Consider the following 26,962-nt stretch of genomic DNA (forward strand, 5'->3'; position numbering starts at 1 on the left):
AGAAGGCCCCGCAGGTCTCAGAGCGGGCAGGTAAGGTAGGTAGTGTCACTTTAGCCCGCCGTCAGTCAGTCGCGTCAAGTCAAGCCCCGTCGCGCTTTCCCCTGGCGTCGATTCCATCAATCCATCAATGCCGCTACTGTGATACGGGAAGGGATCAGGCCCTCGAGCATGGAGCCTCCTTGACAGCCAGTGCGATTTCCGTTTTTGTGGCTCGGACGCTCCTTTCTTTTTTTGCGAAAGGGGACACGGAAAGAGAGTTGACTGGTTCGTGCGACCAAAGGGGACTTTGCTTAATGCAGAAAACAACATAACAAGGTAATCTGCCAACCATCACATCACCTTACCTTTTTTCCGGCTGCGACGTCTTGTTCGCCCAACTGCCCCGCCTCCCATCCTCCCGCCCAAAGGAGCCGCCTTCGTTCGAATTGCTCTCTCCCGCCATCCTTCGCGCCCGCACCGACCCCGACGTGTAAATGTGTCGCTTCGAGCTGTTAGGCGCTTTCATCCTGCTTCTACGCGACTTTGGCGAAAAGTCAAAGTCCAAGAAGCAACCCACCCGCGAAATGTGCTGATGCCGTCTCTTTGGGCCCCTCCCAAGACCTCCCAAGACCTCCCCTCGGACCCATGTCCACCTCCACCAACGCCGCCGCGATTGGAACCGGAGAACCCATGGCTAACACCTCGGTTTTCTGTATAGACACGACAATCATAGCAACAGCAGCAGCATCGGCCTGGGCCTCGGCGCAAAGAAGCCATGCTCCACGAAATCCTCCTCGCCCTCTCCGGGCACCCCTCCCCTTTGCTCCGAACCGAAGCTTCAGACCCCGATGCGCTACCATCGCCCGCCATCTCACCACCGGAACGCGAGCTCCTAGCCACCGTCGCACACCTGAGTGACTTGCATGTCAAACTGCAGAGCTACACGGCGCCCATTGCCGCCGAGCACCCGTCAACGATATGCCGCGCCGTCGCGACAGCCGTGCAGTCTGTCCACCTAGCTGCCTTCCAGCGCAAGGTACTCGAGGTCGAGGAGACCATTCTGAGGAAAGACTCGAGCCTGGTGGGCGCGTACAATATTGTACCTTTGACGGCAGTCGTGGGCGAGTTTTCGGAATGGACGCGGCGGATGGAATGGCTGTGGGAGATTGTGCAGTTCATGTTGCGGAAGCAGCAAGGGCAGACATGTCGCGGCGCGCAGCTTATTGATCGGTTGCGGAGCGAGCTGCAAAGTGGTTACGTGGATATCGAGAGGACGGCCATGAGTCTGGTCTCTGTGGCGGAGACGGCGTGGTTGAAGCAGGTTTCTGCTTGGATTCTCTATGGCCGACTGCCCACCTTTGGCGGAGAGGATTTCTTCGTGCATAAGGCGGAGAGCGGCGATCACGTAGGTTGAGCCGGGCTTGGTGCGGAATGCGGTAACTAACGACGATCAGGACTATGTCTCAGTACCAAACTTGTTGCCGAACTTTGTTACGCCAAAGACTGCGTCTTCGATGGTCTTCATTGGGCGGTCATTAAATCATGTCCGTGTGAAGAGCAGCGTCGAGTCGGGTCTCCAGGGGCTAGACCACCTCTCGTCGCAACTGAAGGAGCTGTCCGCGTTGACGTATCCGCTGAATACGGCGAGCTTCTCGCGGGCAATTACCGCCATTCGCCTTACGCTCTCACGCACAGTGCTACTGAAGTTGCTGCCGCTCACGAAAGTCGTGGAGGCACTTCAAGTTTTGCGCGAGTTCTTTCTCTTGGGACGGGGTGAGTTCGCCATGGCCTTAACACACCAGGCTGACGAGAAGCTACGGAGCCGCTGGAAGAGGGCAGATAATCTCGCCTATGAAAAGCGCGAGGGTGTCGGTCAGTTTGCGGTCAAGGAAGGTGAGGTCGCAGCCGTGCTGGCCAAGACGTGGGGAGAGATGGGCTTGATGCAGGGCCAGCATGCAGACGAAGATGAGGGTCTTGAGATCGGTAGACAATTACTGCGCTTGAATCTCACCAAGTCCAAGCCTGCGGTACCCCTCAAGCTTGAAGCCAGCACATCGCAACCAACGACGAAAACGTTGGCTACGACCCCTTTCCGCAATCTTCTGCTGTCTGTTCCCGTCATCCTGACGATGCAGATACCTTCACCACTGGACATGTTCCTCACCTCGTCCGATCTCCAGATCTACTCCACAATCAACTCCTACCTTCTCTCCATCCGCAGGGCACATATCCGCCTTACCGAGCTGTGGAAGATCACATCCTTACGCCGGCATCACCCGGCTCCTCCTGGACCCCCGGCCGGAAGCACGCGAGCAGGTCGATCAAAAGTGGTGCTTCTCCGCCAACGCTACACTACACGGTCGAATGCGCTGCGCAGCGCCTGGGTCACTTGCAGCTCGGCCCTCTTCTTCCTTTCTGAGACGGAAGCGTATTTGCAGACAGAAATCGTTGCAGGCCTGTGGGAAGGCTTCCAAGAATGGCTTACCTCCAGTGAAAAGAAGCCTGAAACCAAGCCCAACTCCACGTTGCCCTCGAAAGCACCATCGGCAGCGGCTTCAGAGGACGAAGACGATGATATTTGGCTCGCACAGAGCACGTCCAACCTCAACCTTGGCCCCAAAGCACCTGAGCCGACTCCAACCCATGACCCCCAGTCCCTCGCGACAGCACACCGAGCGTATCTACGCGCACTCTCGACTCGTCTCTTGCTCACATTTCCCTCTTATACAGACCCTCTGTACAACTTGTTGACGCATACTGATCACCTCGTCGCACTGACGACGCGTCTCCACGCCGTCTGGACCTCGATGGACCTGGAAGCCGACGCCGGAGTCGTAGATGCGTTCGTCGACCTCGAGATTGAGGAGAAGGACGTGCGCGCCGCGATACGGGATGTGGAAAAACACGTCAAGGATGGTATCCGCGAGGTCATAGCCGCTTTGAGGTCCCTTGAGGCGGACCCCGCCGCGTTTGCGGACGAGGAGGAAGGCGGCGAGGAGGGTGTCCTCAGGGAAGAGGGCGAGTACATTCCTCGGCGGGTCGGTGGCGTGGAGAGACTCCTCATGAAGCTTGACCTTGGGGGCTGGTTCGGGGACAAGAAGGACGAATTCTTCGTCTTTGGCGAGTACTGATGTCTCAAGTCTCGAATACTTCGTTTCTCTCCATTGGCATCCCGCGGGGGACAACACTTACGCCTGGCACTGCCACTGCATAGATAGCCGACCCTATCTGCGGGGAGGCTGACATGTCATCAGAACCCCCGACCTGCAAGACACCATGCGAGGAGGCAGGGGGAATAAAAAACCACAATCCCACGTTGCAAAAAGACATAAAGAGTGGGCGGAAGACAACGTGTTGGTAACGCGACGACACCGGCGGGACGGACCGGAGGACGTCATGGGTCACGCCAGGGCTCTCTGCTCTGGCACGCGGGGGTTGGTTTCCCTGAGCTGTTCCTCGGCTTGGCGATTTTCGGGCCCTAAAAGGTTCGGCGCGTGGGTGCTGTCATTCCAGAAGCCCATGCAGACTTTTTGGCAGAGACATGACCTACATCATCGGCAAGCGAGCACAGCATCTCATGATGGCGTTGGGCGGGGCGCATGGTGTTCATCGGGCTGGGTGGGGGTCTGGGGTGGTACGACACTGACGACCTCTCTCATGTTCCAGACCGGCCGACTTTTAGTCTCGTCTGCCTCACTCCACCAGCCTTTTCCCTGTTTCGTCACCGCCTTCGTAGATTCTCATTATTCACTATCACAGCGATGCATAGGTAGATACAGTATGGCGATTATGAAAACGTGTTTGCATGAGCAAAAGGCGTTTGCGCGCTTGGTGTTGTTTGCATTGTATCTCAGTCAAAAATACAGACGTGGATCATTATTAGTCTGCTCCATTCGTACAATTCCCGATCCCCCCCTTCATGATGGGGATTTCGCTCCAAATACTCCTTGACTCCTCGCCTGATGAAAGAAAATAAAAAGCTGGATCGTTGAGGACAAAGATGACAATAGTTGTTGACACAATTGTATGTACAGATAAATGTGAAATATTCCTATGAAGAACGCCGACCTCCTATCGCGACACGGCGATGCGATGCGCGGTGCCCTGAAAATGGTATCCTAGTTTCCTCCCATATCCTTTGTTCTGTGTCTGTATGTGCTGCGCTGTTGTGCGCTGGTCTGTAGCTTTCACTGTAGCTGTGTCCCGGGTTTCCGTCTTCTGTTTTGTTCCGCTGCCAATAAAATTGATGTAGGTTTTTGGTAAAAGTGATGATTTGAGATGTCGCTCATAATGGCTAGATGCTCGTGGCTGAAAATTCGAAATATGAGGCGTTTCTTTGCGACGATGTTCGGAGCCGTGGAAATGGTCGTAAGTCGTCAATGTCGTCGCAGTGTAGATTTTGGTACCGATCGATGATGCAATTTTGGCCGTGCCTCCCGTTGATAAAAGAGACCGCAAAAGGGCATTAAAAGTGTGTTGGTGCTGAAGGTTCATCTCAGTAAGTTGAGATGGGGCGGTGTCGCAGGGGACTCGACCGATGGTCCGAGGTACGACGCTGGAAAATGTGCTGTACAAAGGACCTGGGGCCCTCGCTCACGGACTTGGACGTCAACGGGTTGCGGTGCGTCTTCTTGACTTGCCAGCGGTCCTTGATGCAGTCGTCGACAAGAGCCATGAGGCCGGTAGCGACAATGACATCGGCGACGTCGGTGACGGCCTCAATGACACTGCGGTCGCTGATCCACATGTGGCACGGGGGCACCCAGCCGCCGGCGCTCTCGTCGTCGTAGACCTGATTCGGGGCGCGGGTCTCGGGGACGATGTGGGCAACTGCGGCGTCGGCGGCCGTGTTACCGTCCTTGACGAGGTGGAAGGAGACGACGCCGAGGTTCTTGTCGAGGACGCGCTTCCACTGGTACTTGTGACCCCACCACTGGAACTCGTAGCGCTTGTTGTTCTTGCCGCCACAGCGAGAGACGTCGACACGGGCGTAATTTGAGAACTCGAGCTTCATGGTGTTTGTCGGCTCGGGGCGGGACTTTTGCTTGGTGTCGAAGGAGGCGGAGCGCTGGAAATAGGCGGAGGGGTCCTCGTCGCCACCGCGGGAGGAGGAGCTGGAGGCGGGGCGTTGCTGCTCCTTGCCCTTGAGCATGGAGCCGCCCGAGTTGGTGCGCGAGAGGGGTTTCCGGGTCGAGAGGGTCTTGAAGGCACTGGAGAGCGATCGCTGAAGCGTAGGGCGCTCCTCGGTGGCGGGCTCGACGTACTTGCGCTTGGAGTTGCAGACCTCGCGACCAGACTCGCGACAGTACCGTCTCAGGGAAAACTCGCGCTTGCTGAGGTCGTACATACGCAGGTGGAAGAGCTGCATGGTGAAAGGACGGCGGCCCGGGGCGACGGTGTCGACTCGCAGGTTCATGTTGCCGTCCGGGGTGAACTCGTCGTGGCGGATTGATAACCTGTTCATGGAAGGGAAGAGCTTTGCAAAGTCCTGGGGGGTGGAGGGGCGGACGTCATCGACGACATCGCGGCAGTAGACGGGCAAAGGCGGGATCTCTTGGTGCTCCTCGAAGCTGTCCATGTCGATCTCGCGTTGGAGCTCGAGCTCATCCTCGTCCTCGGAAGCTATACTCGAGTCGAAAGTGTCGACGGTCGATCTCGGGTAGCTGCTCGTTGAAGGGGAGATGTCCTCCTCCTGGACGGGTTGAAACTTGCTCGAGACCTGCTTTGCTTCCCTGACTGATGCCTCGGTGCTCGCGTAGTCGTAGTAAGACGTGGGCGTTGTACTTTGTGATTCATATGTCTCGAAGGAGTCGACGGAATCACTACTCCTCCTTGAGCCCCGACTACTCGTGGAGCTCTTGGAGCTGTATTTTCGATTTGACTGAGGCATTGTGGTGGAGGGGATATGATGAGTTGATGGTGGAGGTTCGGAGGGATGACAGTGAATGCCTTGTGAAGGTGGGTTGGTCCGTCAAGGGAGGGAGGGAGGCTTCATATATCTCAAGGTGGATGAACTGGCGAAGTGGAGGCAAGGCGTGAAGTGTCGGTTGGTTGGTGAAGAATTAGGCAATGATATGTTTGACTGTGGCCAGGGTCCTGTTTCTGGATTCGGAGTCAGGTTGAGATGCTGGGGCGAGGGTGCGGTTGGATGAGGCAGGGGTGGGTGTAAGTGTGGGTGGTTTCGAGGCTGTATCCAGCGGATGGTTGACCGTGTTGGTTGAGGATGATTAAGAAGATGTATGGCAAAGGAGTTGTGAATATGATACAGCTGTGGGAATATAAGGCAGCCAGCAAAGTGAAGAACGGAACGGGCAGTACACCAAAGAAGTAATTAGGTAGGTAGTGTGGGAGTGGTGATGGGTCGGAGGACAACGGGTGGTGGACAGCAGCAGGTGGTGCTGGTCTTAACGGTGGGTGGGCAGCTTTCTGGCACGGGTCGCAGGGAAGAGGAGGACGGGGATCGGAGATGGTCGAGCTACCGCTGGCTGGGAGCGGTAACGACGGGCCTGAAGTGTCGCAGCAGTGCGACGGCAAAGAAGGACCAACTGCCTCGCAGGGCCCTGACCTGGCACTTGGTTGTGGTGGCCCCCTGTCCCCTGCCCAAAAGATGGTTCTCACGTTTCTGTGCCTTGCTGCGACCACGCCGTCCACGAATAGGTGCTGCGACCTGCGACTGGACATGGCTGCGGTACGGTGCTGAGTCGGCGGTGGGCAACAGACGGAGGGAGGTACTTGGGTACTTACCTGGTGCTGGAGCGCAGTAATGTGCCTCAGCTGCGAATCCGAATGTCATCATACACGTACCCTCCCTGCTGCATAGGTAGCCTCTGCTGCTAAGGTCGTGCAGGATGAGATGGGACGGGGGGTCGACGGGATCCGAATGGCTGGATTTACAGGGTGGGAGGGTGCTGCCCGAGTGAAAAGGTTCAACCTTCTCTCAGCGCGAGCCAGACGCAGCAGGCCAGTAGGAGCTCCAGGAGACGATGCCTGTTGGGGAATGTGGATGCGTGGGCGAGGCCGACACTCGTGGGCAAGCGACACTCGCTCATGCTCATGAGGAAGAGTCACACTCAACGGCCAAGTCACCGCTGCCTTCCCTGGTGGAGGAAGTGACATGGCCCAAGAGGAAAGACTAGCTGGGCCACTTACCACGTCAACCCTCAGGAATCAAGAATCAAGACGTGTGAACTGCCTTGGGTTAGTAATAATGCAATGTGCGTGCCTAAGGTACGAACAGCTCATTGAGCATTTGCTGCGTCGGAAGGAGGAAAGAAAAAAAAGGGAAAGAAGGGACCCAGGGACTTTGGGAAAGGACCACCAAACGCAGCAGCAAGCACGGCCAAACTCAAACATGGCACGGCATTTGTGGGGGGGAGAAACATGAGCAAAGAAAAACGTATCGACGCACCTGCTGGGCTTGGCTGAGGCCGAGGGAATGGAAAGAAACGGGGAGAGCAGGAACGGCTGTCCGCCGTAGCATGTTCCCTGTACGAAACGGCACGAGGCACCGGTGCAGAATGCGAACACACTATTGAAATCCACGAATCGACGCGACGTCGCAATTCCGGTCCTCTACTTTACAGTGCACCTACCAAGTGGCACCACCAGTCTCGCGGTTACCATTCAGTGGCATGTTATCCTGACTTTTGCGCAGAATTTGCTCTGGTTGAAGTTAATTCTACTCGTCCTTCTCGATTAATAACGCTCGACCTGAATTGACCTAGCTTGACCTGGCTTCAGCCGGGATAGCTCGGTTCGCAACGTCGTTGAGACAGATGGGCATTTCAAGCTCTTTCAGTAAGGCGCCCAACTTAGACGCCCAGACAGCTTTCTGTCACTTCTCTGTTCGCACTTTTGCTCCCAAAAGATCCAGCATCCCAAGAGGCTGAGCGCATGCACACGCGCAAGGCATCAATGTCCCAATGTCAAGGCGACCGTCGACTGCTCTCTGAACCACTGAATCCCTCAAGACGTGACCGAAAGATTCACACCTGCTTAGCCGCGCCAGTCCGCCGTCTGTCTGCCCAAACCTGCCTTCTGCCCTTCTCTCTGCCTCTGCTCCGTTTGGTGTGGCTTAGGTACCTGAGGTCCAGTGAGGCACATACGGGACGTGGACGGCGACATCAGCCTGATTGTGGTGCCAAATTCGTCGGGCAAGTCAGTCCGCCGGCCGTTCTTTCCCGTCGCTGCTGGCAATCCTCGTCCTTCCGTCTTAGCAATCAATCAACTATCAACCACGGAGAGGAAAGGAAGACCAGGGGCAGAATTTTCCCAAGAATTTTGACCATCCCCTTCTTTCCTGCCCGTCTGATTGATCCATCGCGTCAATGATCGGCGTCTCTCACCCTTCTTCGCCCTTTCCCCGTCTCGGGCTGGACGCTCACTCGACGACACTCGGCGCTTACCATCCACCACCGCCTGAACCTGCCAACTTCCCACGTCTTCGAGCTGCGTCTAGAACCTCCGACCTCCATCACATCCCCGTCAATACTACCATTCGCTGGCAACTCCGTTATCTCTGTGCAATGGCTCTCCAAGTCTATCAATTCATTTCTCCTCACAGCAGTCTTTGGTTCCGACGGCCTCGCCTCCTCTCATCCTTCCTCGTCTCGTCGCTCGTTCGACCGACTCCTCGCTCCGTCCAACTCCGTCTCACGCAATGAATAATCAACTGCTACACTCCCCTAGGAGCCGCCCAATCGACAGCAGCGTGCCATCGTCACATCCGCGATGCCACCCCCAGACGCCCCCGTCCGGCTCCATCTAGCCTTCTAGAATGGCCGCCGATATCCATCTTTAAGGCGCACCCGTAACCCTGTGCTAGTCGGGTACGCACCATGTCGATCACAGAGGAAACGGATGACACATCGTGCACAACACTGCGGCGCGACACCAGTGTCCACCACCGACCAGTCACTCCTTCACGACCCTTTCCTGCTGTACCCCACGATGCCCGCCCGGACGCCACAGCACGGAAGAACTGAGCACTGTTGCTGTTGCTGATGCTGCTGTGCTGCGGCGCTTTGTGCACACACAGCCCTCATTCCCTAGCCAGGCCTGTGCTTCCTCGATCTTGCTCCCGCTGCCATTGAAACTCAAATCAACGAATTAACCATGTCGCTGGCTCCGTCATGGAACGAAGCACAAGACAAGCCGCAATCCAGGAGCTGTATCTGCGTCGGCAGGGAAGACACATCGTGGGGTCTATGGCTGGCCCGCGCTTGATGCCTCGATGCACCTTAATTTAGCTACTACTCAACTGTCAGCCACAATCAGCCGCCAACATGACGCCGTCTTCCCCACGATGCTGTTGTCCAAGACAGCGCCTTCAACCTTCAGCTAGCCCGGGATGACGTTGGCCCCGTGGAACAATTCACTCGGAGGTTCTCTCGGTGCGCCTCTGGGGATGGCTGTATGCTGCTGACTATGAAAAAACCAGAGAGGCACACGAAATGGTCTTGCGTAACCATGCAAACCCGTGGGACAGATCCTCGCCAACGCCGTGTGTTCCGTTTCGCTCACGACAGGACCAACGGGTCCGGCGCCCTCACCGTTGCGAATTGCACTTTGCTGCGCCGCCTTAGTCGCTATCTCGATATCACATTTGGAACAAATCCATCACCGCCTCTTCTTGTCTCCTTTTGCTGCTGATGCCCAACCTCGCAAACAAGCCCCACGATTCAATCTCGAGGCTGCATCTCCCCTCTCTTCATTGGCTGTTGCGGCCACGATGTAGGCCCCTGAGCCCGCTCTTGCTTCGCTGTTCTGTCTCCATGCTATCGTTCCTGCACCTCCGACTCGGCAGGGCGTTCTTGGATTCGGCTCTGATTCGATTTCCGCATGGCGCCCATGTAGGCTGCCATTTTACCTGGCGCGCCGTTGACGCGAGCACTTTACCTTGGTAGCCCACCTGTCGCCAACCAATTGTTCGCCTCGACAATGGTCGTATTGCATCGCCAGCAGAAAGGAACAACTCAACTGCTCCAATTCAATTCCAGAGGCACCATCGTCGAGGGCTGTGCAAAGGATGCCTCATCTCGACCGCCTGTTCCCTAGCCTGACGATTCGGTGTGACGCAGATGGCTTTCCCGTCTATCGTCAATAGAGTGCGTACGCTTCGCTAGGTCCTCTGCAAGGTCTTGAGACATCTATGTCTCACAACTTTGCAGCAAAAAAAAAAAAAAAAACCGACCTGCATCTGCTTAGACACGGGAAGCGGCTTTTTGCTGACTTCTCTGCACGGGCGACCGCGTATGCGGGTTGAGCTCATCTGGGCTTCGAATCGCGGTCGTGTGTCAGCCTGTGATTCGCTGGGTCGCAGGTGTTACCAAGCCCGATTGTCGGCCCTGGTCACAGCAGGCCTTGAGCGCCGAACACGTGCTGTGTGATACCTATCTGCGTCGGTCTCTGCCAGATTTTTCGATTATGACTCCTATCAACTTGCGTCGTCACTTCAGGGTCTTTTGGCGGCCCAACGGCCGCGGAGCGAAAAGTCAGGCATCCAGATCTTGGTCGAGGCTGATAAGGCAGCCAGATGGCGATGCCGGGGGGTTGGGACGTGCTGTTCAACCACACGACCTTACTGCTTCATCGACTTAGAACATGCGGCCCAGATCATGCGGAGCGAAACTGAATTCAGGTCCTATGCATAGACCCTGCTGAATGGCCGCATGCGCCTCCCGTGCTGGGCGTTTTGGGCGACGGCGGAAGACGGGATCCTTTCATCGACTCCGAAGGCAAAGACGCTGATCAGGGCGATGTCAAATCGCGTCTATTGCTCCTTAGTGTCCGACCTTCTCTCCGGGTAGCTACCCGACGCTTGTTCGTTTCCTGCCATTACCACAACTGGTGGACGGCAGAGAAGATCGCTTGAGTCGACGATGAATATCCTCATTGAGCAACTAGTACACATCCGATATCCAATGAAATCGTATCGTCAGAGTCCACCAGAGGAGAAGTACCAGGTTACGAAGCGGATGTCTCCCTGCTAGCCGTTCATCGGCCCTGATTGTCGGGTCTGGAAGGGTTCTCGACCAGTATGGCGCCGATGATCGCGAGCCATTCCAGGGTGACGGTGACCTCACTAACCGTTCAACGTCAAAAAGAAAACTGCGGCAAACATGCAGCTGTCCGAATGCAGGTTCTGTGAAGCCGTGGAGGTTTGGTCGCTGGCCATTGACGCCATTGCTCTCCTAAGCAGAGCTTTTGAGCACCTTCCTCGGAGTCCCATTGCCCCCTCGCTTGCGTCTCGCAGAGACTGCGCTTGCTCTCATACGCCATCATCGTGAGGATTTCTGGACCGTTGCAATGGCCAGACGACCGTGGCAAAGCTCCTGGGCGACACCGTTATCGCGTCCCGGACGTGACCAATTCGATACGAGAGGAATAGCGCATTGGGCGCCCATCGAAGACCTTTTTCGACTTTGGCCACGTAGTCATTCGCGCTTCATTACGCTACTCGCCACGGCGTCTCCTTCTTCGATGTTATTGAGTCTTGAAGTCGGACAGCAGCTGTCAGATTAGTCGGGCTGCGCGTCTGTCGTCTGAAAACTGACAGACATACTAATCAGGGATCCCGAAGCATAGCAATGTCGAAATGCATGCGAATGATTCGGGGAGCCGGCTCGAAGCGACGCAGTATCTATCTGACAAGGACAGGGCTGGCTTCTGATTTAGCATCACGTTTGCCCAGTCCCTTCACCACGACGCCTCGCCTTCGGGCTTCAACGGTGTTTCACCTACTGTGCGAGTGCACCCAGCCTTATTCGTCGGGATACTAAGGGCCAGGAAGCGCGAATAGAAAGTCTATCCGCCGTTGAGTACTACGCCGAGACACTTGAACCTGGCTGATTCGTCTCGGCAGTCATCCTCCTGCTCCGGATGCTACGCTCTGTGTTTGTCGCAAACGTTCTGGACTTGAGCTCGGATTCTTCGGCCCCCAACCGATTCACGCCCCATATGAAAACTCGAAAAAGACCTAGTGCTAGAATATAGCGCCCGGTTGAGCGCAACCGGCCCAAGGCTCCAATTGGGCATTCGAAAAAGCCATTCCAATGACCTCGTGATCTTTGTACATACAGGACATCCATACACAATCTCGAGAGAAAGCCTCCCCCGCACCGGCTGCAGGCATGGTGCGCCCGCGAGCATCATTGAACATTAGTTCTCATGCCATCTCCTGTCGCTCAACTCACCCGCCCGCCTGTCAGGAAATTTTGCAGGGCGACGATCCCAGTCAGATGGGCAGGCTAGGTTAGAGCCGCCGCCGGCAACGGAGCGGCTCACACCATGTGCCGATATCTGCAGGCTGGTGGAAGGATGCTGCGTGTCTTGCTCGGGGTTGATTATCGAGTCCGGGGTAGACGGATTGCTCAGATGGAGGAGCATCTCGATGGCAATGCGACGAAATAGCATTCCTCTCACAGGACCGAACACTCGTTAGCTCGTTACTACGCGGTTATACTACATTGGAAGAGTCTCGCCGGGCCCTTCGTGGAGGGTGCCAATGGCATGTTACCTAGCGGATCCTAATAGCTTTGCTGAGCAATTTTACCTGTCAGGTTGGACGAGCCCAGCTCATCCGGCAATGAGAAAAGTTTCTTCGCGTCAGTCCATCGGGGCGATTTACCTCAGAGCCTCCAATGTCCTCGTCCTTTCCCCGCAGATTTCCCCAGCTGTTGTACGAGGATTTCTCGGGAGCACACCATCTTTGAAGTCAAAGAGAGGTGGCATATCTCGCGCGCGCAGATGTCGTGCCTCTGCGACCAGACTCGGGTAGCTTCGGGGATGGCCGATGGGTGTTCAGGAGTAGTAGCCTGTCTGATGGTTGACATCCCGCATGCCCGGTGTGTGTTAGTCGGGCAGACTGGTGGAGGGACGCTGACTTGTGGGATTGGGTTGGGGGCGGGGGGAGTTGGGGGTTCGGATGGGTGGGATGGAGTGGGATGACGGCGCGTGGGAGGACAGGCCACGGTCTCACCACCTTAGCTGGGTTGGACCCCTGTTATGGGAGGGCATTCGGCTTAGACACCCTTTTGTGATTCTTTGACGTCCTGTGGTTATTTTGTGTGACGGTATGATGAGATGTATGTGCAGGAGAATGCTCGTCTGGATGGTGACGTTGCTGGTTTTTGTCTTGTCCTCTCTTGGAAATGGCTATGACTGTCATTCACTTGAAGCTTCTTATTGATATCTTCACTATCATGAAAGCACACCACGTCTCCTGGGCTAGAGTCTCTCGTTTTGACTGACGGTGAACTTGTTCATAACGACCACAGCTATCTCACAGACTCTACACCCTGCCCAGACGTCCTCGTTCTACTCTCCCTCAAAGCCTGTATGAGATGTGTTCCTCACCCAGCTAGCGAGTCGTAATTTGAAAGAATCAAACAATCATAAAGCATAGAGCTCCCTCTTGAATGAAGTGTCTGTGAAGTGGAATATCCTAAAAGCTGGGGAGTTGAGGTTTGTGATGATGGTATGTCAATCCAGGAGCCTCAGCAAATCTGAGCCTTATATATGCAATGGTATTCATCATCATGCCCACACGACACGCGCCATGAGTGACGATGACTACTTTGGGAACGCCTGTTAGCTTTCACGAATGTGTGCGTGCGCCTTCTTCTGCTCCGAACATGTGCAGCTGCTAGGGGTGAACTGCAGTGGCTTCTAAACTGTGGCAGCCTCGTTCAATGGCCATGACCACGGTCGCACCCATTTCTTGTGTGGTAGTTTATTTGCGCGCGATTTAGACTATCCTTTATATCTTAGAGGACAGAGGTCTCGAAACCAGCACGTATTGTGTATTTAGGGGCCTGCCGCCAGCTTTATGCCATCCATTACCGACCAATGACATATTTGCGGCATATTGTTAGATGGGCAATTTCACAAAGCATGAAAAAGATTCAAGTATTTGGCTACGTTCAAATCAGTGTGTTGCTGTCTAAATGTGCCACGGCATTCAGCGCCGATTCGCGTGTAATACGTCAGGAGTGGAGGTGATGGCGAGCGAGGGAAAGACTGGTGATAGGTACGGATTGAAGTTACTTGTAGGGTGTAGGTATGCATGAATGACCATCAGCTGGATTGCGCGCAGGTGAAAGAATCCACAAGCCAATTGATGTCGGCTGATATCTTAAGCGCCACCGACGACTTTGTGTGGTCAAGACCAAAACATCTGTCAAGGCGGCTTCAAATATGTATTTGAGGTGATGTGGGCTGATACTTTAAGCTTGACTGCCGTTCTTTCTCATGATGTTGTTGGCCGTCTTGACTACTATGAGACTAGATATCCTGCTTTTTTACACACATTCTGTGGCCAAAATAGCTGGGAAGTCTCGAGAGCCAATGTCCGCGTCGAAGCTAACCACTTCAACCATCACAGGTTTCTAAATTCTGAGAATGTCACCCTTTCTTTCTTTGGCTGTTCGTAACAGAGACATACTGCGAAACTGGCAGCACAGAATATAGTATTCGATTGAATACCTTGCAGAAGAAAGTGATGTAAGAAGATGAGGGTGTTTTCTGGTGGAGCCTTTAGGAACTCTTCACTTTGCATCATTAGATGAAGTAGGCAGTAGGTATGGGACAAAGGGCGAAGATGCAATGCGACCTTGTGGGAATAGAAAAGCTAAGCTGACCAGGCAACTTTTCACTATCTTGTATCAAGATGAAGGAGTTAGGCGGCGGAATCTCCAGCGTACTTGAATGCAAACGGAGACGGTTGGAGCTGGGATTTGATTCAAAATTCCGTCCCATGTTGCCATAATTTGAAGTTGTCCCTGTCGCTCTCACATAGAGGCCAGCAGCACTTGGTACAGTAAGAACCGAATGGTTGCAATTCTCGTGATTGTGATCACGCATTACGGACTCTACACAATCTGTACTGCCAAGGTATTGGGAATCATACGCAGCGGACAGGAGAGTTGACGGATGGGGCGGAGTGTGACTCACCCGAGGTGTGAGTCTTAAGGTACGATGGGCAATTCAGAGACATGAAGGCCTGCAAAGTAATGCTCAGTCTGATCTGGAGCCTGACGGAAATGTTCAATGACGATTGCTGTCTCGTATATTTGGAAATCCTTGTGCTCATTTCAAATTTATACATGGGCTCCCGAGGCCTTGCTAAGGCAGTGGAACTAGACACTGATGGGGCAAAAGAAATGAATGAATTACCGACAGTCGGCGTTTTAAGAGAAGTGCGGTCAGCTCAGACTTCTAGTCAGGAGCAAATGATACTCCAGAGACGCATCCCATCTTGAAAAGCGCTGAGAAGGAGAAGACAGTAGCCTGCTCCGAGCGCGGAAAGGACCTCTCAGTACCACATCGCCATTGTGAAGCGCATGCCCTTTTCGCAGTATTTTCATTCATACCTACGAAGTGATGGATAATAATGATGAGCACTTAAGCAGACAATCTCCTGATGAATTGTGCGGGTGCTTCTAATGACGGCAGTGTTGATGTCGAGGCGTGTGAGGAAATAACTAAGGTAATGACTCAACCAGAGAGAAGCCTTACGCATCTACTTCTACGGATTGTGTCTTGAAAGGCAATTCATTATGTATTGCAAATAGACACATTTTGGGTACTCTTTCAATCATTCCTACGAGATCACAAGCGTGACCAGGCGACCGGCGAAGATTTTGATCCTCAGTGAGAGTCTTGATTCACAATTGTCATGTGTCAGAGGAAAACGTATACCAAAGGTAGAAATAAAAGGTCTCAGGGTGGCGAATCAAGTGCTCATCCACCAACGCCGCCAAACGTACTCGAACTCCTCAACCCATAGGTTTTACTTCGAACTTAAGCTTCAAAGTTGTGTCACAGGAAAGAACGGTTGCTGATGTGATACATACAGAACATACAAATCACCATATTTCATATTAGTCTAGACTGTCAAGATGTTTCATGTTTGATGTGGTTCGAATGGAGAAAGACATTAGAGCCTGTTCCCGGCTTCAAGTGACACCCAAAATATACATCAACTGAATAATGTGGAAAGAGCTGACGGTAGTGAAGGCAGGCGGCAAATTGGTCTAAGCATCAGAGGAGGTGCTCTCATGTTAGATAAGGCACAATACGCTAAATTCTTACATATCCCCTGGATGAGGACTTTATGGGAGTCTTTGCATACGATCGCGAGATTTTCTTCTAGCGGAAATAGAAGAATGGTAACATTTGACCTAAGTAAGTATCAGTTTTATAGATGTTGATGTCTCGATTAAGCGGCGCGAGGACAAGTACTTATTGAGTTTTGCAGCCATTAGATCCCGCACGGCGACGACGGAGGAAGACTTCCCGGGTATGACAATTAAATCAATCTCCGCGGAAAACATCTCCATTCCTAATTCCTAGCCCCTGGCGGTCTCTAGCGAAGCGGAGCGTAGGGTCGATCTTTGGTCTCCTTTCCACCCTGTCGAACCCGGTGGTTTTCTCATACTCGTGTCCAGTGAGTGGCACAAGGGCACTCCCGGGATAAGTGACGAGCCGTATGGTATCCCTCTGACGCGGTTTGCCTTTATACGAGCAAAACAGCGTATTGAGTTGCCCAGAGCTCACGCAAGTTCATGAGAACAATGGGAGACTTTTGCCAGACCCATTGACACCGAAGGTAAGAAGAAAACAAGAGAGGGCCCTTAGGGAATATTGATTGTACTCAATTACGCTGGGCTTATCAACCTCCAGATTCGAACTGAGCGCTTGACGCGAGCAAGGCGGGACGATGTTGGCCACACTCCTTATTGACCAACTGGCATTGTTGCAGTTGCTTTTTCTGACTTGAGAAGGCAAGCGGCTAAGTAGCTACAAGGTACCTGTGAGTTAGAAAGAACGAACGAGAAGGGGGAAAGGGCGTCCGTAGGGAAGGGGCGTCAGGAAGGGGCGGGAAGGAAGACGCCAGAAAGACACTTAAACTATCCACAGCCAGAGTAGCACATGCAAACCAGACTACGATGGTCGAAAAAGGCAAAACTCAATGTCCTCATTCAACCGGAGCCTTTCACCATAGGCTCTTGGCAGCTTTCCGGAATTAAACTGAGCGCCTTCAAGCGGAGCAATCACCATTCCTATCGGAATAGGGGAGCACCGGCTGACCAGCTATGGAGACTATCGGCCCACCAACTTTGCTTTGACAAGTTGGTTGCCGAGCTCTGCAGTCTGCCTCAATGTTGGGAAGTTAGGAAGAGGAGGGCCTCGCAAAGGACCATGGGGAAGGGGCGCCTTTCAACAGGCACGAGCTCGGGTGGGGGCCTCTGTGTGCCTCCCACATCTGGCGGCCTGACTATCACGCAGACGCGGCACTGGGACCGACACCTCGATCAGCCCAATCATCATGAGAATAGTAACACAATCTCTTCTACTAGAGTACAGACTGACTTAAGACCGCCAGCCGTAAGCGTATCTATCCTGTATCAAACCAACTCCCTAGCTTCCCCTCTACAGAGACAGCGCAAGAAAGGAAAGCAGAGGACGAAGGGAAACAACTAAAACGTAAGTCCAGGTGAACAGAGAATGAGGCAACCTTAGCCGAAAGCGACCGCGGAACGCCAAAAAAAAAAAAAAATCCTCAATTCACTTTTCACCGGGCCTTTCGACCAAATCAGACTCGAACTGAGCGCCTCAAGGCGAACGAGCACTGGTCCCCGTTCTTTTTGAACGTGAGGTACCTACTCGCTGACCAGCTAGACCATCGCCTCTTTTTTTAGGTTTTGTAAGCTAGGGCAGCTTGTGCCCAGCCCGGCGAGGTCTGCTGAATTGTTGGAAGGTGTAGCAGGGAAGGGGCTTATATAGGTTGCTGGGGAAGGGGTGCTTCCTGCCCAGGCAAGAGCTCGGAAGGGCAGCTACCGTCTGTCTCCCACAGCCCCTTGAAGACTTCCTATCGAGACTGGAAGTCCTGCTAGCTTGGAATGAAGCTATTGACGATTTCAGGAGGGAATTTGAAGAGTGATTCAGCGCCGAGGATAACAAACGAATCGAAGGAACGCCGACCAACTCACGGTCTGTCCTGCCGCTCTCCCATAGTCGAATGAGCCTGAGTCTGGGCCCGACTGACCTTTCCGGCATTGTCCGGAAGAGAAGAAGAGCGAGCCTGAAGAACAGATCAAGGAGCTATCACGGGCAGGTCGAGGTCGATGTCTGGGTCGGATGGTACTGCACGCTGCCCAGATGGTAAGATGGTGGACATTCGCATAGCTTGTACCCAAACTTGTATACATGCAATGTGGAAGGACATCGTAAACTGCAAGTAAAAGAATGAAAGATCCGTAGCTAGGCTAACGATACTAAGTCTTGATAGCCCCTTTTCATATACGAGACGCGCCTAAAACGCCGTTTGATATAGTACAGTCCATTCCATCCGTTCGACACATCAAGCATTGCTCTCAATCCACTCCTCAAGCCTCTCAACAAGTTCTGCCTTCTTTCCGGCCGTGCTCAAGCCTCTCGCAGCAAGGACGTCCTTCAAGTCAGCAACAAGCATTTTGCCTAGAGTGTCTGAATCAGCAGCGGCCTTGAGCTGCGCCGTGGTCATCCCCGATCCAGAAACTTTGGCCTTCGGCGCCGCCTTCGCCCTCTTTGCGGGCCTGCCATCGTCATCGTCTTCCGCATCCCGCTTGATAGCCTGCTTAGCCATCACATTCTTGGCTTCCGCCTGCAGCGTCTCAGCCCACTCTTCGAGGTATCCGCCGGCGCGCTTACTGATGGCCTTGTACTTGGGCTCCGTCAGATCTTCCGCTTTCTCGGGGTACTCCTCCTCGAGGGCGAGGACCTGGAGAATCTTGTAGTGCCACTGAAGCGAAGGATTCGGGTACTTCTTGGGGTTGTACATGGCTTTCGGCAGCTGCAGCTGTTGAACGATGACGCGCATTTGGTCGGTGAGCTCATTGGTGCTGCGGACGAGGTCGGCGGGTGGCTCAGGGCCGTCGCGGAGGTCATCAGCAAACGGGAGAGGTGTAAGCCAGAGGCCTGCGGGTAGGTAGGGCGTGGTGGAGTCGTCTTCGGATTGCTCATGGGAGGGAATGATGGCAACGAGAATCGGGTTCGCGTTGGCGCGGGTGATGGCCCATGCGACTCCAATCTTTTTGGACTTGAGCAACTTCTGCCAAAGAGCAGTGAAGACGCGGGTCGAGCCGACGTAGTCCTCCTCGGAGGGGAAGATGAAAGTTGACTTCTTGACGCTGGCCCAAAAGGGAAGCATGGAGCGCGGCTTGAAGCCGATGATGCGGATGATAGGGGTACCAAAGTCCTTGAGGGACTTTTGCTCCTCGGTGGTGAAATGGACGTACTCGCCGCCAAATTTGTAGGCCTTCTTAAACTCGGGTTTCTCGACTGTGCGGGCACTATCCTCTGCAATTCGAGTTGTTTCGCCTGTGGCGAGCTGGGGCTTTTCGCCGTCAAGCCAGATGTAGGATGTTCTGGCTGGTGTTTGGCGGTGGAGGATGTTGTAGCCCTTGACGGAGATGCGCAACCCTGGAGCAATTTCGAAGGGGAGGTTGGAGAAGAGGGAGCGCTTGGGGGTTTCCTTCGAGTTGATGTTTGAGATGAGGGAGTTGAGGAGGGTGATTCCATCTCCTGATCTCGAGTTGCGGATCTCTGAAAGATTTGCCTCTGCTGTTTGGTCACGATAGATGATATCCTATAATTGTTAGGCGGGGAAGTCGAGAAGGAAGTGGGCTGCTTACATCGTAGAACTTAGTGAGGTCGAACTTCTTGTCGTCCCTGGTGATAGGGAACAATTCGATGATGACACCGAGGTCGTACAGATCCTTTGCGCGCACGGCAGAAGCGGACTTGGCCGCCTTGTCATCACCGTGAGGACTGTCGTTGTCTGTGATGATGAACAACCTCCTGCTTCCGAAATTCGCAGCCTTAGTTGTGAAAATCTGGTTTGCGCAGAAGAATACGTTCGCCATCTGGACACTCTCCTTGGCTGGCACCAATACCTCATCTTCGTCTTCTCCCTCCTCCCCGTCGACCCCCACTAGCGTCTTCAGCGCCTTGACGTCCTCTGCTGCGGGGACGTCTAGGTCGGTGAAGAGGTAGCAGTGGGGGTAGCCCAGGCCACTGCGACCGCTTTCCTCCTGGAATTTGGACTTTTCGGTGCCGAAGAAGAGCATGCCCATCATGTCCTTGGGGTTGGAGATGATGCGCTGCTGCATGAGTTGGTAGGCGCATTTCAGCGCGGCCTGGACGGCGCTGTCCTTGTCTGCCTTCTTGGAGTTTGATGCTGGAGGCGGCTGCAGCATTGACGAGCTCACATCAATGGCCAGAAGGACGGCGTCCTTTTGCGCCTTGTAGTCCTGGGAGGGGTCAGCTGTAAGTCATGGCGCTCAGATGTGGGTTCGTTGGTACAGTCTCATCGAGCTCCTCCTCCGCATCATCATCCTCCTCTCTCTTGAAGTCTTCACGATCAGCCATTGCGAGAACCTGTGTGAGTCGGTGTTAGTCTTGGCGTTGTTGGTCGCGGCGGGCGACAGCTATTTCATGTAGTCGCGGACTCGGTTGGGCCCTTCAGCGCAACAGGCAGCTCCAGGCAGCAGACGCGACAGGGGCAGCTGTTCTGGCGCGGACCTCTCTAGCGAAGCTCGCAGGTACCCGCGTGCGAGCGCGCGACCACGTGATCTATATTTCGGATTACGCAGCGTGCTATTGGCCGAAACCGAGACAGGTTAAACCGGTACCTGGAATGTAGCAGTAATGCAGGCTTATGGCGAAGTATCGCTGTATGAGCTCGGTCTTGCAGGGATGCTGCTCGGCATTCGGTGGGCTCCTGTCCAGATCGGGATTTCCTTCGTCATCGAAACCGAAATCCACATGGCCTCGTCCAGTATCGCCCACACATCGCCAGGGTCCACGATTGCCACAGCTATGTTTTCTTAGACCACTCTGAACCATCACCACTCACCGACCGTTTTCTGTGTTCCCTCTTTGTACACTATTTTTTCGTACATCGTCGTTATAGAGCAATGGCGTTCAAGTACTCAACAGGACAGCTCTCCAGGAGTTTGTCCAAGGCGACGACCTCAGCGCGCAATGGCGCCGCACCTCTAGCTTTGGCTCTGCCAAAGCAATCAGCACCTCAATTGAGATCTATGGCGACCGTTCCGCCCGTCACACAAAACTCCGCCGGATCCAAGGGCCCGACGGCGATGGTATTCCTGAACATGGGTGGCCCATCAACGACAGACGAAGTGGGCGACTTCTTGAGCAGACTCTTCGTATGCCCCTCCACGAACCCCCAAACGGTTCGTACGCTGACAATGCGCAGGCAGACGGAGACTTGATTCCTCTGGGACGCTACCAGAACTACCTCGGCCCTTTCATCTCGAAGCGACGAACCCCCAAGATTCAAAAGCAGTACGCAGAAATCGGTGGCGGCTCCCCCATCCGCAAATGGTCCGAGTATCAGAGCGCCGAGATGTGCAAGATCCTCGACCAGATCTCTCCCGAGACCGCGCCGCATAAGCCTTACGTTGCGTTCCGCTATGCCGATCCTTTGACCGAGGAGATGTACAACAAGCTGCTGGATGATGGTTTCGGAAACGGAAAGGGCGGAAGAGCTGTTGCCTTCACACAATACCCCCAATACTCGTGTTCGACGACGGGAAGCAGCATGAATGAGCTGTGGAAGTGGCGCCAAAGGTTGGAGGGCAAGTCAGCCAAAGACGCGACCCCGGGTGATGGTACGATCTCATGGAGTGTTATTGACAGGTGGCCGGTACATCCGGGCCTGGTGGAGGCGTTCGCGCAAAACATCGAGGCCAAGCTCCTGGAGTATCCCGAGGAGAGGCGGAAGGACGTCGTCTTGCTGTTCTCAGCACACAGCCTGCCCATGTCTGTGGTCAACAGAGGAGACCCGTACCCGGCCGAGGTTGCGGCTACCGTCTACGCTGTCATGCAGCGCCTCAAGTTCTCCAACCCCTACCGCCTGTGCTGGCAGTCTCAAGTCGGCCCGTCCGCATGGCTTGGCCCCCAGACTTCTGACTCGGTCGAGAACTACATCCACAAGGGCCAGAAAGACCTGGTCCTGATCCCTATTGCGTTCACCTCCGATCACATTGAGACTCTGTACGAGCTCGACCTGGAGGTTATCGGAGATTCAGGAAGCCCCGAGACTGTGAAGCGCGTTGAGAGTTTGAATGGCAGCCCTGTCTTCATCAAGGCTCTGGCTGATATCGCCAAGGCTCACCTTGACAGCGGCATTTCCTGCTCACCGCAGATGGAGCTTCGCTGCCCCGGGTGCAAGAGCGAACGTTGTGCTGAGTCAAAGAAGTTCTTTGCGGGTCAACAAACGAAGCTGTTTGGAGCTCAGGAGAAGGTACTGGCGCAATAGGAAATACCATCGTAAACCTCGGCGGGATACTGTAATCATGTACTTTTATAGCAACCGGGATCTGTTAGGGTCAAAATGCAATGCTGGCGGGGGCAGGAATAAAAATAAGTTCAACTCTGGTCGCAACGCGTCCCATAAAAGATGTCTACTCAATTGCTGCCGGGCGGTTGAATCCATGTTGATGACGCCACCACACTTCGAGTGTGCCACTAACAATTTCCCTGGCTGAAGTTACTCCACCAAACCAGACGATCTCCGGAGGGTCCTCTCTCCCAACCCAGCTGCAGCTCACAACCAACTTACAGAGGACTATGTTCAGCTCAAGAACATTTTACAACTTACCCAGAGCTCACATTAGTATTTCCCGACGAACAATGAGCTCCCAAGAAAAGATCCATTTCGGGCCCTTTGAGGTCACTGGGCAGGTTAGTCTCGCATAAGATCTCGGTCATTGGATGGCAGTATGAGATGGGCATCGGAGCGTCTGGATCGCGCACATTGCCATTGGAGTTCAAAACAGCTGCCACCTATCGTCACCTATTTGCTTCAAACCGTTATCTCGAGCTCAATTCGGAAACATCGGAAACAAAGGCTAACACAAAACAGGTCTTCTACAAGACAGCTCACTCCTTCGCCCTCGTCAACCTCAAGCCTTTGCTCCCAGGCCACGTCCTCATCTGCCCTTTCAAGCCTCACAAGCGCCTCACAGACCTCCCGCCAGCGGAAGTAACAGACCTCTTCACCACGACGCAGCTCGTGCAAAATATGCTTGCGCGCCGCTATTTCCCCTCCTCATCAGGCACCCCGGCTGCCCCGGAGGCGGGCTCCTTCAACATAGCCGTGCAGGACGGCGCGGACGCGGGCCAGACGGTTTCACATGTTCACGTACACATTATCCCGCGCGTACCCGGCGAGACAGCGAAGGACGACTCAGGGCCGAGGGATGAGATTTACGAGCAAATGGCGAGCGAGGAGGGTAACATCGGGGGTGCGCTGTGGGACGCTGAGATTGGGAAGAGACCCGAGCCCGGGGGCAAGTTTGCGAGGATTGAGGATGCGATGAGGAAGGCGAGGAGCATGGAGGAGATGGTTGCAGAGGCTGACCTGTACCGGGGCTTGTTGAAGGAGATGGGAGCTGCTGCTGAGAGGTAGAATTGAAATATGTCTGGATAGAGTGTAGGATGAAGGATAAGAGAAAGTGTACGGCATTTGTTTGTGTTGGCTGTGAATTTGACGGGCCATGAGGTGCCGGCTGTGAGATCATGTGGGATTTCTCACTTGGGGAATGTAATCTACAGTCACGCCTCTATGATGCAAGTTGATATGAAATATTGCAACGCATTAGTACAAAATTTAATTTCAAACATCGTCTTCAAAACATCAATTGGGCTCATAGCAACTGCTTTCAAGGCTGCGTTGAGTATCCCTTCACGTCATCAGTCTGTAAGATACAGTGCGCTAAATTCATCTCACTCAATTAGCACAGTATGCAGGCGGACCCACTCGCACTCAACGCGTTCAGGACGAAGCGCGTCCCGTCGCGCGTCTCCCAACCCACCTAGCTTGTCACTGCAGCGACACACTTTCTGCAATTGCAAGTCGAAGCAGCCTTAGACGTCGCCACGAAGACAGCCTGGGACCAGATCTCGTCTAACCCAACAACTAGTCAAAATGCCGAGCGCTTCATCACCCATCACATTTCCTGCCAGCTCCTCACCACCCGCAGGGAAGCGCGCGCGCCCAGCAGCGGCCGACCCGACAAAATCCAAGCCGAAAGTCAAGAGCGGATTTCTGCTTGACGATGATTCCGATTCCGACCATGATACCCAGCAACCACCATTGAAAAAGCAAATCCTCGACTTTGGATCTCGCAGTCAACGACCAGCTCCTGTTACACTCACCCCTGACGAAGAGATTCTCGAGCCATCAGCGCCGGCACCCGCGAAACAGAACAACAGCGCTCCTACAAGAATAGAGCCTCCCCGCGCCAAAGCGCCTCGAAGCCTTGCATCTACATTGTTGAGTTCTACACCGTCGATTTTAAAGAGCGCGCGAACCTTTAAAGTAACAACCTGCACCGGCGCCTCTACGACGATCAAGCAGCGAAAGCCGACTACCAACACTTCATACGAGAACATCGTTGCTGCGAGATCTAAGACGAAGGAAGGGAGGGCGAGGCGCGCATACTATGGTATCGATATCAACGAGCTCATCGACAAGGCCAAGAAAGAGGCCGCGGAAAAGCCAAAGCCGCAAAGGAAAGAGAACGACGTGCCGGTTCGGTCAGTGGAGGAGCCAGTGGTCGGCAAGCATCAGAAGAAGACTCTCCTCTGGACCGAGAAGTACAGAGCCAAGAACTTCCTAGATCTCTGCGGTGACGATGGCACCAACCGCATGGTCCTGCGCTGGCTCAAGCGATGGGATCCGATCGTCTTCCCTGGTATCGCAAAGAAGGCGCCCATCTCGAGACGGCCAGGCGCGAAGCAGGGTCAGCAGGAGGAGGAAAAGCCACACAAGAAGATTCTCATGTTGACGGGCCCCCCTGGTCTTGGAAAGACAACGCTGGCGCATGTGTGCGCGCGGCAAGCAGGATACGATGTGATGGAGATCAATGCCAGTGACGACCGAAGCAAAGACGTCGTCAAGAACCGCATCCGGACCTCTCTAGGAACCGAAAGTGTCAAGACGGTCGAGAACGTCAAGACCAAGGATGGCGAACAGCAGCAAAAGGTTGCAAAACCGGCATGTGTGATTGTCGATGAGGTGGACGGTGTAGTCGGCGGAGCTGGAGCTTCAGGGGAGGGAGGGTTCGTCAAAGCCCTTATCGATCTCGTTTTGTTGGACCAGAAGAACGGCTCAGGAGTCGTGAACAACAACCGCAAGAAGAAGAAGGGCGACGACTTTCGTTTGATGAGACCGCTTATTCTCATCTGCAACGACGTCTATGCTCCGGCACTGAGACCTCTCCGACAGTCAGGTATGGCTGAGATTATCCATGTTGGAAAGCCCACCATCGATGCTGTTGTCACGCGATTGAAGGCGGTCTTCGACAAGGAGGGCGTTCCCTGTGAGAAAGATGCTGCTCGCAAGATCTGCGAAGCCGCTTGGGGTATGACAAGTGGCATCGATGCGAAACGAGGAGCCGAGAGCGGAGCTGAAGGCGATCTACGTGGTGTCATGGTTGTTGGCGAGTGGGTTGCTGGACGTTTCAAGGCTGCTGCGAGCTTCAACGACAAGTTGACAAGGCAATGGCTCGAGAAGAACGTTATGCACGATCTTACAAACGGCGCCGGCGGAGCAAGGGGTCTTGGACGAGGAAGCACGAAAGACATCGTGTCACGAATCTTCCAGGAAGGCGGCGGCTTCCCGAAGCAAGCTTTGGACAGCACATCGCATCTCAAGCACAAGCATGAGCAGCCCAAGGCCCAGCTGGGTTTTGCGGAGTACCACAAGAAGAACGCCATGGAACGTTTGCGACACATGATTGACACCAGCGGCGAAGTCGACCGTATCATGACTGACATCTTCCTCGAGTACCCCAACCGCGAATTCAACGACGACTCGTTCTTGTCCAAGCCCAACGAAGCCTACGATTGGATGCACTTTCTGGACACTTGTTCGTCAAGAACCTTTTTCAGCCAGGACTGGGAGCTGGCGCCATATCTAAGCCAGCCTATCCTTGCATGCCACTCACTCTTTGCCTCGTCGAAAAAGTATCAAGTCAACATGGGATACGACAAGAAATGGGGTGCAGATGCACAGGAGAACGACGAGCCACCCGTGCCATTTTCTGGTCCTCAAGCGGACTATGCTGCTCACCAGGCATTGAAGGAGAACAAGTCTATGCTACAGGCCATCCAGGCGCAGCTTGCCCCTACGTTGGGGAGGTCTTTCCGAAGCCCGGAAGATGTCGCGACAGACTTTCTACCGTATCTTGTTCGCATGGTATCACCAGACGTCAAGCCTGTCGTTATTGGCGGCAGCGGCACGAGCACAGCAAGTGTACGAAAGGATACGGAGAAGGCCATGGTCAAACGCGCCGCGGAGATTATGGCGGAGGTCGGTATCGAAATGCAAAAGGGCAAGATTGAGACGGATTCGTTGGTGAACAGGGGGCCTCAGTGGGTGTACCGCATGGAGCCGTAAGTCATCATCCGTCCCCTCGCGTACAAGTTCACACTAACGTATCCTCAGTGACCTTGACGCACTTGCGGTATACGAAACAGCAGGAGGCCTTCTCCTCTCCAGCTCCGCCCCAACACGCTATGCCGTCCGCCAATGCCTCGATCAAGAACTCCAAAAGACCGTCATTCTCCGAGAGGCGGCCGCGCGACAGGCGCGCTTCAAAGCGGGCAACCCCATGGGACATGAGGAGGCCCCTGTGAAGGTTGACAAGGAAAACATCATCAAAGAGCAGGAGAAGGCCCTCGAGAAGAGCGTGAAGAAGGACTTTTTCGGGAGGATCATCCCGACGCGGCCTCTAGGCGAAGTGGATCCGAACGGAACCAAGAGGAAGAAGCAGAGGGAGGAGACGAAGGAGGATATCAAGGTCTGGGTAACGTACCATGAAGGATTGAATAATGCGGTCAGGAAACCTATCTCGTTCGGGGAGTTTATGAAGGGGTTGTAGAAGTGCTTTGGGTATGAGGGATGAAT

At 54.2% G+C, this 26,962-nt stretch overlaps 5 protein-coding genes across 5 annotated transcripts; 3 read left to right on the forward strand and 2 right to left on the reverse strand.

The window, feature by feature from the left end:
• Window positions 1-712: 712 nt before the first annotated feature.
• On the forward strand, window positions 713-3,110 carry GCG54_00013336 (Gamma-tubulin complex component 4; the record flags this gene model as incomplete). The annotated part of the gene is made up of 2 exons (XM_045413192.1): window positions 713-1,384; window positions 1,434-3,110. Coding segments are annotated over 2 exons (2,349 nt in total), but the record flags the coding sequence as incomplete, so codon positions are not given.
• A 1,364-nt stretch (window positions 3,111-4,474) lies between these two features.
• Window positions 4,475-5,869, reverse strand: GCG54_00013337 (uncharacterized protein; the record flags this gene model as incomplete). The annotated part of the gene is made up of 1 exon (XM_045413193.1): window positions 4,475-5,869. The coding sequence occupies one exon, from the start codon at window positions 5,867-5,869 to the stop codon at window positions 4,475-4,477; it is 1,395 nt and encodes a 464-aa protein (XP_045262389.1).
• Window positions 5,870-18,343: 12,474 nt separating this feature from the next.
• Window positions 18,344-20,391, reverse strand: GCG54_00013338 (ATP-dependent DNA helicase II subunit 1; the record flags this gene model as incomplete). The annotated part of the gene is made up of 3 exons (XM_045413194.1): window positions 18,344-19,609; window positions 19,656-20,273; window positions 20,326-20,391. 3 exons carry the CDS (start codon window positions 20,389-20,391, stop codon window positions 18,344-18,346), a joined length of 1,950 nt encoding a protein of 649 aa, XP_045262390.1.
• Window positions 20,392-20,939: 548 nt separating this feature from the next.
• On the forward strand, window positions 20,940-23,458 carry GCG54_00013339 (Ferrochelatase; the record flags this gene model as incomplete). The annotated part of the gene is made up of 3 exons (XM_045413195.1): window positions 20,940-21,191; window positions 21,242-22,291; window positions 22,913-23,458. The coding sequence occupies 3 exons, from the start codon at window positions 20,940-20,942 to the stop codon at window positions 23,456-23,458; spliced, it is 1,848 nt and encodes a 615-aa protein (XP_045262391.1).
• A 519-nt stretch (window positions 23,459-23,977) lies between these two features.
• On the forward strand, window positions 23,978-26,936 carry GCG54_00013340 (Chromosome transmission fidelity protein 18; the record flags this gene model as incomplete). The annotated part of the gene is made up of 2 exons (XM_045413196.1): window positions 23,978-26,448; window positions 26,501-26,936. The coding sequence occupies 2 exons, from the start codon at window positions 23,978-23,980 to the stop codon at window positions 26,934-26,936; spliced, it is 2,907 nt and encodes a 968-aa protein (XP_045262392.1).
• Window positions 26,937-26,962: the final 26 nt, after the last annotated feature.

The sequence above is a fragment of the Colletotrichum gloeosporioides genome, assembly GCF_011800055.1.
Source record: "Colletotrichum gloeosporioides strain Lc1 chromosome Unknown consensus_55, whole genome shotgun sequence".
NCBI lineage: Eukaryota > Fungi > Ascomycota > Sordariomycetes > Glomerellales > Glomerellaceae > Colletotrichum > Colletotrichum gloeosporioides.